This window comes from Morone saxatilis, unplaced genomic scaffold (genome assembly GCF_004916995.1).
Source record: "Morone saxatilis isolate NCDOM2014 unplaced genomic scaffold, NCSU_SB_2.0 Contig14, whole genome shotgun sequence".
NCBI lineage: Eukaryota > Metazoa > Chordata > Actinopteri > Moronidae > Morone > Morone saxatilis.
In genome coordinates this window covers 3,898,289-3,910,134 of record NW_023339696.1, presented here as the reverse complement: position 1 = coordinate 3,910,134, position 11,846 = coordinate 3,898,289, and the positions used below count along the sequence as shown (strand labels likewise).

The 11,846-nt window shown below is 39.9% G+C and overlaps 1 protein-coding gene across 1 annotated transcript in view; it reads left to right on the top strand.

The window, feature by feature from the left end:
* Positions 1-7,377, top strand: part of LOC118323245 (potassium voltage-gated channel subfamily C member 1-like) — a gene marked incomplete in the record, with an annotated part of 69,251 nt that extends 61,874 nt beyond the window's left edge. The window contains 1 exon segment of the mRNA XM_035655188.1: positions 5,167-7,377. Within this exon segment, the coding sequence (XP_035511081.1) occupies positions 5,167-5,231 (65 nt within the window).
* Positions 7,378-11,846: the final 4,469 nt, after the last annotated feature.

Below are 11,846 nucleotides of genomic sequence, written 5' to 3'. Positions count from 1 at the left end.
ATATATATATATATATTAGGAGTTGGTTCATTAAGATAAAGAGCTGATTCTCTAGTCAGACAACGAGGTGACAGCATTAAAGGAGCTCATGCGATGGAAAACAGGATGGAAATATAACATCTCTGCTAGTTTCATGTATTTATGTGAGGAAGGTTACAGCCTCCTCATCGCTCCACACAGATCGGTTTTTTTTAAGCTCTTCACTTGAAGCTTCAGTGACGTTTTGCGTCAAATGCTTGTGTGCATTAAATCTGTTTCCATTGCGCTTTGACAATGATTTATCCATGTGCCAATATTTCCACCTCAGCTCAGAGTAATTTCAATTGTTTTTATTATTTTATTTTCAGCGTATGGATGAATTAGTCGAATACCCCCACTTCTTCCTAGGGATTTTGACCAGAAACCAAAAATATAATGTGTAAATAAAAAACAAAAAAAGATAATTATATTTTCAATATTTTAGTAATTGAATTATTTGTCGTATTGTCTCTAAATGTTGTTTTCCAGTATGAAGGTAAGAAAGCTTCACAGCCTTCTCCTCTCTGCTGTGAGTACAATTCTAATGTGGAAATGCTGAAAAGAAGATACATTTTATTCAGCCTATAATTAGCCTATTTATCCACTGTCTATCTGCAGAATGTAAATGTGCCCCAAGCTATAAATATGTAATATTCCGATAATGCACACAGAGGACATAATCTCAGGGTCCTCAGTGGTAGCTACAGCCCTGATTTGAGAAATTATGGTATGTCGGTTTTAAGAGGTCTCCAGCTAAAAGGTTGGGAATCACTGTCAGAGGGGATTATGGGATGCTAGGCGAAGGGAAGGGTAGGATAAAAAGCGGAGTTGGTTTTGGCTGTCACTTGATTAACGCTGCAGAGCTGGTGCATGAAACATATTTCTTAAAATAAATGAACAAAAGCAGCTATAGGAAAGCGAGAAAAAAAATGTAGGTGAACATACATCATCAACTGACTTTTAACCTCACCAAGACCTCCAGTATAGATGTTGTCATGGAAACTGGAGAGGTAGGGTCTGATCTTTACCACACCGTCACTCCTCACCTGCGCTCCATGCACTCTCACCATAGCTGTCTGCAAAAGGCTGAGCTGCAAAGCCCAAAGAAAGGGATGATCACTTCTCATTTCTATGTCGTGCTTTTGTTTAACTAAGGTCTAAAGGAACAGTACAAAGACTGCTTTCTTTCCGAGAGTGATACCACCCTCATGTCTTTCATGTCGAGCACATAGCTGCGGTCAGGATGTGGTTAGCCTAGCTTAGCGTAAAGACTGGAAGCAGGGGGAAGAAGCCAGTCTGGATCCGTCCAGAATAAACAAACAGAAATGTAAAGACAAAGGACAAGTTGTGGTTTTAGTCACTGAAAATAACAACAGCCAGGTGCAGTAACTGTGCTCACTTACACAGGTCTTGTTGCCACATTTAGGTTGCCAGGTTTGCTACCATCATACCTTTACAAAGCAAAAACACATGCTCATTCACCTGTTATCTAGCAACCCGCTCAATATCCAGTGGAAAAGTGTCGTTTGTTGAGACGCAGCCCAAACACACATTATGTAACATAATAATTTTTTACATTTCTGTTTGTGCACCAAAAATGGGATCCTGCTACTTCCCAGCAGGGTCCCGTATGCTTTTTCCCCCAGTGTAGTGAGGTCATGACCTGCCCTACTCTGACTCTGTCAAAGGGTTTAACCTCAGCCAGGCCATACAACAGTGATAGTAATCATACAGGGTTTGTATTATATGCTTGTTAAAAAATAAAACACTTATATATTTTCATTTTTTACATATATCGGACCGATACTCATAATCAGCCGATACACAAAGTTCAGGTATTGGTATCAGGAAGGAAAAAATTGTATCAGAACTTGGTGGTAGGTGTATTTTTTAACAGAGCCATGCTAGCTGTTTGCCCTGCTTCCAGTCTTTATGCTAAACTCAGCTAACCACGTCCCGACTTCAGCTTCATGCTTAACGCCCAGACATGAGATTGGTATCGTCTCACATCTGGGAAAGAAAGCAAAAGAACATATTTCCTAAAATGTTGAACTCTTCCTTTAAGGTGGCAGGGCAGTTGGGTTTCTCTTTATCTTGACAAAGTAGTCACAGCTCAGCCTGAGCATGAGAAGTGTGGTTTTCCTCAAGTCATCCTGCCACCATCATCCCCACCACCGCCACTACCACCATCACCACCACCACCACCACTACTACCACCGCCAACAGCGTTACTACTTGCACTGACTCCAGTGTGACTCAGCAGCCAGTGGCAATATTTTTAGTTTTATCCCTTTTTGGCTTCTCTTTCTTTCCCTGTTTTTGCCCCTCCTAAACCCCCCCAACCCTCCCCCCTCCCTTCTCTTCTGTCCGTCCATCTCTTCTTTGTTTCGGCTATGGCCGCTCAGTAGGAGGCACTGTGAACGGCTACTGGAGCGACAGCCCGTGGTAGAGGAAGAGCGGACACCAAACGCCACACGGGAAAGACGAGAGAGAGAACATGACAAAAGAGACAGCATACAAACATAGAAATATGCAATGTAGATAAACAAGACAGCGGGGGTTGGATCTGTGTGTTTCTGTTCAGATATGTTGTATCTGCAGCACACGTGACGAGAGTGCACGTGGATGTTTGTGTGTGTGTGCCCGGACCTGCATCTACCTCTGTACTAAGATGCACAAATGTAAATTTGGAAAAACAAATGTTATTTTCTTTTTGCTTCTGTCTCATTTTTTTAATGTTTATTATTAACAGTCTGTGTGTGATCACATGATTATATCATCTTTCTGTCAGTGAGTGTACTCTTGTTTTGAAGGGTTTTGTTTCTCCTCAATAGAAATGTTGTTTTCTTTTTGTTTTACTAGAAACTTTCAGTTTCATCAATGATGATGATGAAACTGGATTTTTCTGTTGTTGCAGAAATGTATTTACTTTCAGAGCGACAGTGTCATGCTTTTGTACACAGTAATTATGTGTCTGTTGGTTAGGTTTCTGTTGAAATCCCTGGTTGTTATCTCTTGCTCTCACCTTCCTTCTCTCCCACCAGAAAGTAACAAAGAGCTTTCAGCTGGCAGAAAATCATTCCTCTTGATTTGTGTTAGATTCTCAAAACAGAAAAACTCTCTCCAACTATTCTGTGAACTCTGTTTAGTCAAGAATATCCTTTAATAAGAGCCACTTAAATGTGGGGAATGAGGAAAAAGCTGTCTCTGTGCTCTGAGCTTTCTCCTTCCTGTTACTTTTTTACATTCAAGCTGGGAGTTTAGGGAGGCGAGAGGACTAAATGACTTTGTCTTAGGAGCAGATAATTATGTATTTAAATAATTAGTTTTGGGAAAAAACTCATTCATTTTCTTGCTAAGACTCAGATGAGAAAATCTATATGAATTTCATGTCTGTGTGCTCCTTTTGTAGCCAGAAACCAATTAGCCTAGCTTAAATTTAAGACTGGAACCTAATAGCTAGCCTGACTCTGTCCAAATTCAAAAATATTACACCAACACTTCTGAGGCTCATTAATTACAAATCCTTTTGTGTACAGATTTAATAAAAGAGATACACTGTTATTTAGTGAACTTTAGAGGTGTTGGTCAACAAATATTTGGGACTTTTTCAGGCCCAGGCTAGTTATTTATCCCTGCTTCCTTTCTTTACGCTAAACTAATGTAATTTCCTCGTAGCGCAGGCTCTGTACTGCACAGGCGTGAGATGTATATTGATTACTCATCACACTCTTGACAAAAAAGTAAATATCAAGCTATTCTTTTGAATCTTGCTGAGATTTAAATGAGAAAATCTATATCAATTTCATGTGTGCGCTACATTTATAGTCAGAAAGCAATTAGCCTAGCTTAAATTTAAGACTTTAAGAAGGGGGAAACAGCTTGCCTTGTTTGTCCATATGCAAAAAAACTTTTTACATGTTTTATCTAATTTGTTTAACATGTATGGAACAGAAATGTAAAAATGAGCAACCTCACAGTGACAACAAATCCCCCTACAACCACAACTTGTAATTTTTACTTACTTTACACATTACTCTAATTGGTTTCTATATACACATTTAATAAAAGAGATACATGTAATTTAGCTCTAGAGCTGTTGGTCATAATTTCTTGGACTTTTTAGGCCAAGGCTAGCTGTTTTCCCCCCGTTTTCTGTCTTTATGCTAAGCTAACATAATCTCCTTGAAGCGCAGGCTCTGTCTGAGATTTATATCGATTCCTCATCTCATGCTCAGCCAGAAAATGTTTTTTCTCAAAATATCAAGCTATTCTTTTAACCTTATATGACCCTGATTTGGGGTCATGTAAGGTTTTCTGTTTCTTGTTTAGCTGTCTAACTGAATCCTGATTTATGTGTGAATGAATGACTTTGAGGTTTTAATCGACTGAGAGTTCAGGATTATATTCCTGGTTGGAAAATCATTTAAACCCTAAACACGCACCCCCCCCCCCCCCCCCCCCCCCCCCCCCCCCCACACACACACACACACACACATACATAGATGTAAACACACTCCTGTCCCTCTACTGAACCTGTCTGTCATTTCTCATTTCACCCTCTCCTTATCCTCACCCTCCCAAACGTCCACTTGTTTTGAGTGTGTTCGTCACTTTCCCCAAGGCCACTGCTGATTGGTCGCTTTTGTCACGATGATGTACATATGTAAAGTTTGTGTTGTAGATGAATCTGCATGGGTTTCCATTGCAAGCAATAAGGATACTGATATGACTAATAATGTGAGGAGGTTTGATAAGATTTTAGTCTCAAGCTTAATGAATGTGTATATAACATTTAGACTACTAAGAGTGTGTATGGATGTGTGTGTTTAGACGCATACATATGCACTAACAAAGCATGCAGGACAAAAAATCTTCACCTTTTTGAATGCAAGAGGTGGGACAGGCTGACATTATGCATGCCAAAATGCTATGATGCTATTGGTCAGAAGAGACCAAGTTAGGTACTGTAACAGGGCTGGGTGGGGGTGGGAAAGTTTATTTTTGCAGGATGGGGAGGGGTTATGTTTCTAGTAGGTCTTGTATAGCTGCTTTCTTATCGATCTTGAGAGACTTATGATAAGAGAAACATATTAACAATCGTAGCTTATGTTATTTTTCCTCTTTCTTTTGCTTCTCTTTTCACAGAGAACTGTTCTGAAAGCCCTGCGCTTATCAGATATATGCAAAAAGAAGCAGTAACTGTGAACTAATGCTAAGACATGAAAAAAAAATCCAGCTTCTTCCATCATTGTCTCAACTCCTCTTCTGCAACAGAGAGGAGAGACCCTTCTCCTCCCAAGATACCTCCTTACCAAAATTTTCCCTGTCCATAGTTACCATTCGTCTGCTTCCTCATTTTCAGTTTCTAACGTCACCCTGTCCATGTCACGTTTCCATTTTTTTCTGTCCTGTCCTATTTTATACACTTGCATTTAAACTGCAGTAAGTTCAGAAGGATACCTCTGCAATGTGAGACTGCAATGATTCAATGCAACCTCCCACAAAGGATGAGGATCACGGCCAGATTAACATGCCAGGGGAACCTCGGGCAAGCCACCCTATCCCGGTTCAAACCTTGGTTGAATGCAAATTTATTTAAGAAAACTTACCACATATGCATAATGCAGTATTAGTCGGAATATAAGACAGCGATTATAAGACTGAGGCCATTTTTTTCTAAAATTACTTTTTGAAGGTACAAAGCACTTGTTAGTCAAAGGGGAAGAGAGTCATCATCCTTCTCTCTGGTAAACATGGAATACTTCCATCAGAGCATAATGTAAATCCCGCTTTTCTGTGACTTGTCTATCAATCACATCATGACATCCAGTGACACCAGTAAGTCTTGGCTGGATTGGCTGGTCCTTTTATTTCCTCTTTGACAGTAAAACACATCACACAAGGTTTAACTGAGCTTCCTAAGAATTTTAGTGCTGACTTATTCTAAAAGACGTCACCTGCGCACAGTTCCCAGCAAAAATAGACAGTGAAAAAGGGTCTGTTCATATCGACACTATACCAGCAACATACACACCTTTCACTACAGTTTCAATGTCTATATCTGTAGCATATGTCACATGGATAAACTCAACTCTGTCATCACTAAACTTATCATACTCATATCAACTCAGTGTTGCTGTGTGGTCACAGGGTTGATTAGTGGTACATGTTACCAAACAAATTTGCAATTAATAAAATTATCACAAAATTATTAGTACACATTTGAACCCGGGGCCCTTTGGGTCAATGAGGTCTGGGGCCTGGGGTAGTGGCCCGCTATGTCCAGTTGGTAATCCAGCCTTGACTGAGATCTGTCTGTTCAAAATTGTGGAGTGTCTTCACCAGTCTCGAGCAAGCCATGTAAAACATGTGGTAATGGCTAAAGGATCTCCTGGATGAGCCTCGGACCAGCTGAACACTTCATAGTTTTACCAAATTTGTTTCTACAATTGAAACTCGACAGATCTCAAGATGTGTTTTTTGCCCAAAAAGATCTTTGAAGAGGTTGCATTGACTACCCAGTGAGATTCCACACTGCAGAGGCACCCCACAAAAGTCAAAGTCTTTTAATCCTGCTAGTTTTTTAGCTTTTGCCCCTTGTTGCCAACGGTTCTCTCCTTTCCATCCGTTCACAACTCAGGTATCTCTTTCTCAATCTCTCCTTTGGCCCCCCTGTGTTCCTGTTCACCCATGTTTCCTCACAGATGTATTATATGTATGTAAAAGGGAGAGACAAGAAAAAAAAGTCAAGCTTCTCCTCTCTTTTCTGTGCTCTGTTTTGTGGCTTTTGCCCCCCCCCCCTTCGAAAATGCTATTTTGCTTTTCTTGTCCAACTGTGCTTCCTGTCTTCTCCTTGTGCCGCCCCTCTGTGTCCCTCTTTCTGTGAGACTTTATCCCCCCCATCCATCCCCCCCATCCCGAAGTCTCTCACAGCAAAAACCAAAAAAGGAATTGCACCTGAAAAAGATTTAAAAAAAAGATTGGCCAAACACTGGATTTCACCGAGGAGGAAGACAGGAACGGACATTTAAAAGAATGAAAAGACTGCAGTGATGTATTGTAGGTGGGGAGGAGGGGAGAAATGTGCTGTGAAATGATGTGTTCTGAGTGGATTGTCAGCCGAGCAGCATCAGAGGGAGGAGATGGAGGAGGAAAAGTTTGGGGAAGACAGAAAAGTGTGGTGATGATGAGGAGGAGGAGGAGGAAAGAAAGAACGAAGCAAAATCGCTTCTCCATGTAAGAATGTGTACCTCACTGTGGTTCCTGTGCACCGTTTTGCTCCTCGTGTTGTGTTTCTTCACCTGTGTGTGGTTCTGTGTTGGTGTGACATTTTGTTTTATGTTCTGTGTGTTTTCGTGTTGTGTGCCGCACTCTTATTTCCTTACCTTTTTCTTTGGTGTAGCCTTTGTGTGTACCACACCTGGGTCAAACAGCCTTCACAAACACTAGCTATATGCCTTGTTTCATCCCACACAGGTGCAGAAGAGTTGTAGTTTGTCATTCGGGCGAACGCAAACTGCACCAGAGTGAAATTAAATGAATTAGAGATGAACTGACATAATGCAGAAAACCCTGTCTGTCTGACAGAAGTGGGATTAAACAAAAAGTTCAAAATCGTTGTTATTTGGCCAAGGTCTGGTCTGTACATGTGCAGGACTGAGATGTCTCTACTCTCAGCTCTTGGTCTGGATTTTGGCCCAGTCCTGGCTGGCTGCAGTCCTCTGGTCTGACCTCTGACATCTTTTGATTCCACTTAGCTCGTGACCTTAATGTCTCTTGGTCTTGTAAGCTTCTTAATTAGCATCCAAAGATTTGTTATATCAGAGGACTGAGCAGCCCCCCGAGGACTTCTGCAGATTTAATCTGTGTGTGCGAGTTACAGAGACAGAGAGAAACGTTAGTGTGTGTCACATTCAAGCTCTGTGTTCTCGGTGTACTTGCATGTCAGCTGGGCTGGGCAAGCTTTATACTGATGTGTCTTTTCTTTGCTTCAGTGGTGTGTTTGGCCTATCATTTCCTTGCCTTGGTGTTCGGTATTATGTTGCTGCAGTTTCCATTAGTACCAATGACTCTTTTATACGGAGCACCACTGGAAACTACAGATTAGATTAGGAACACTCAGTCTGCCATTGTAGAAGTCTTTGAATATCTATGTTCTTGCTACAACCTGAGAGGGTTTTGTTTGGAAGGTTGTGCAGCACTATTGAAAGAAAGAAGGGTTTCTACAATGGCTAACACTATCAATCTCATTTAGAAGATGAAATCAACTCCCACAGCCTCTTTTCCAACAGCATCTATGGGATTAAATCTGTTGATATTATAGCAATGGACAAACCAGCTCTAAACATTCTGTGTATTAATATTGACTTTTAGTGGCCTGCCCATTTTTTCTTTGTTTCGTTTTCTGTTTTGTACCACAACTACCAGTTACTGTTGCTGGCTATAGTAAATACAAGTAAAAAGTAAGTTGAGGAAGCCATATGACCTGACACCACCACAGATATCAGATGATTTATGTCACAGCTAGCTCAACTAGCTTACTGTGTGTGGCAGTAGCAGCTGAAAAATATCAGTGCTGACTTTGTTAATGCTAGCTTTCAAGTATGAGGATCCAGATAATTTTTCACAGATTTTTCTGACATGAAGTAGTAGGGTAAAAGAGCCTTTCCAGTGAGCCAACATGCCCAATAGCGACATCCTGACTCTGTTTGACCTGAATCAGTATCACTGGTAACACTTGTGTTTACCTACTACTTCATGTCAAAATGGCTGCTGTGATTATTATTATTATTAATGTTATTTTAATTCTTCATAAATTATGAATTATCCAGACGATTTATACTTTGCAGACTATCTTTTGTATACGTCTGTGTAATATAAATTTTTTGATAATGGGAAGTTAAAAGACAAAATAACACTGAGCACTTCCTTCTTGCTCACAGGCATATGGTCAGTGTAGCTAGTGGTTAACTTTACAACACTATGCTTTGTATTTAGTGTCTCATATGTCATAAATTATATTACCTTTTTCTGGAGCCTTCAGCCACATCCCACTGTCTTCATCAGCACATGGAGTTTGCTCAGTCATCATCACCTCAGTGAAGTAAGTGAAAGTACTCAGATCTTTTACTTAAGGAAGAGTACCAATATAATATTGTAAGTAATATTTCCCTTTAAAAAACAATTCAGGTATCTCAAAATTGTACTTAAAGGTCCAGTGTGTAGGATTTAGTGGAAACTAGTCAAATTGCAGATTGTAACAGCCAACGGGCCAATCTAGAGCCAGTTTTTGGTTTGTCTGTTCTGGGCTACTGTAGAAACATGGTGGTTCAACATGCTGGTCACCACAGAAGCTTTAAGCATCTGTAGATAAAAACAGCTCAGTGTAAGGTATTGAAAAAAATCTTTCTGCCAATAGATCCTAAATGTTACACACTGGACCTTTAAGTACGGTACTTCAGAAAATGCACTTAGTTACTTTCCACCCTTGTCACCTGTTGACATATGATGGAAGTTTCATACTTTGGTCACGTGATTGCAACTCTATGACAACTCCAGCTGGTGATAAAGACCATGACATGTGGTTGAAAAATATACTAAACCTTTAGTTAAGCTTGTTTTCTCAAATTTCACAAAAAGATATTGCTGTCTATTGCATATTCATTTTACTAACAACGTGATCTTACCCATTCTTGATGCTTTTGGGAAACAGGACCATATCTAATGTGGTTCCATTCTGGACCTCAGAAAGATATCAAAACCTTTTCAGCAGAGTAAATGGAAATCAAAACAACTGGATGAAAGTTGAAACTGTATTTTTCTGTGATGGTGGGTAAAATAATTGTCAGCTTTGCTAATTTTTTCTCCTGAAATCTCCTGATGGCTGGCTTTTCATAGTCCTATAGGTAAAATTGCCAGTGTCAGTTGTAAAATGTTAATCTTTAATGGAACCATCTCATTGACGAATATTGATAGATCAGGATTGGGTTGCAAGTTCTTAGTAACAACTAGGTTTCAAACTGATTTCTTTAAAAATATCTTAGTTAAGATCTTAGTAATGTGTAAAAACATCTATAGTGCTGACCATTCAGCTATCAGCTATCTAAACAGGAAGTCAGTCTATCATAACTAGCTATCATAGCTTCCAAATGACATTTTTAGAGGTTCAAAGATATATCTTTTGTAAATGTAGGTATTTGTTTAATTTATGTCTGCATAGATGGAGAAAAACGTGTTTCAGAGTAAATAGTATTCATACAGTTTATAATGGGTGGGAATTAAATTCTGATGGTATTTACTCGATTAGTCAAATATCATCAGCATAATGTTTTATAATTTGAGGTATGTTTTATTTTTGTGAAATGTACAGCATTTATCAAGTTTCAGGTCAAATAGGCTAGATAGGCTACCTCTTTTACTCTTCACTCTAAAACCATCAGATATTAGCGAGCTAAAGTTAGCTTTAATAGCTGGTTCCATTAGCTACACAACAACTACACATGGCAGTTAGTGGCTGTAAAGATTTAGTAACAACTAATCTCTATGTAAGAAGTAATTCATGAGGTGCAACTGTAAACTTGTGTGAGAACTAGCCTAGTCTGAACTTGTGAACAGCTGCTGCTACCAGCTGCAGGACCATATCTGAGCAGAAGTCATTCTTATGAAATCAAAGAAAACATTACTTTACCCACCAGCATCATTCCACTTTATTCAACTTACAGTATGTGCAGAACGGGCTTCGACCTTGATCTGCACCAGACCTGGATGCTACTAAATCCACTTAAAATCTGAAACAAACTAACCGATATAGTTAAATCAATTGGTTAACAAATGCTTCATCTGGAATATCTAAAGCCTTTATCACCTATTGCATGGTGTTTTCACTTAAACCATGATGGTATAATGGTTGTACACTACAAATTCTTCATCATCCTTAATCAGGGCATGATCAAACTCTGTGCCATGGTCTGGTGTCTGACGGTCAACAGTCATTGCTTATTCACTTCAGATCTTCACTAAATTCTCTTTTTCTTTTTCCCTTTCAGTGCTGAGTTTCTAGACCCCCCACCCCCACCCCTGCCCCCTTTCCCTACAAGAAGAGGAAAACTATAAACTTTAAACCGCTGCTCCTCCATCTCCCCCAACGGGATTCACTGTAGAAAACATGAGGGAGATAGAGAGAAAGAGAAAAAAAAGAAGATGAGAGGTAGAAGTCATCACAGTCACTGACACTGGCTTGGACATTTTCATCTTCTGTGTTATGCGCTCATATGCAACCTCGCTGACGATCCCAATGAAGAAAATGCTTATGATCACATGTAAGCCATTTTAAGACGGGAGAGAAAAACATTTCCACCTCTTTTGATCTGAGTTTTCAGAGCAAACCACAGCATGGATGCTCCCAGCGTAGCAGTCAGAGGGCCTACGACAGACTTGGATTTGCAAACCATGCAACAAGGATGCCCTCTATGTCCACAACTGTTTGTGATTTAGTTGTGTTATTGCTTTGCTGACCACTCTTTTTATTTAATAAGCTGCATTCACAACTGTTTATTTCAATTGGATGTCCCATTATTTTGGCATTCAAAGCACTATGCAAGGTGAGGGGTGGTCCATTGTGATGTCTAACTGCTCCGGCTGGGTCTGATCCAGGGTTGCCGCTGGGCTGCCCTGCTAATCTCTGCTGAGCTACAGGACCTCTGGCTGAAATCTACTCATACATATCAGAAAACATCAGCCATATCACATGTATTTGACATGATCCGGTCTATTTGATATCATCGGAATCTTCTGGGAGACAGTTGAAATCTTGGGACTTCAAGTTC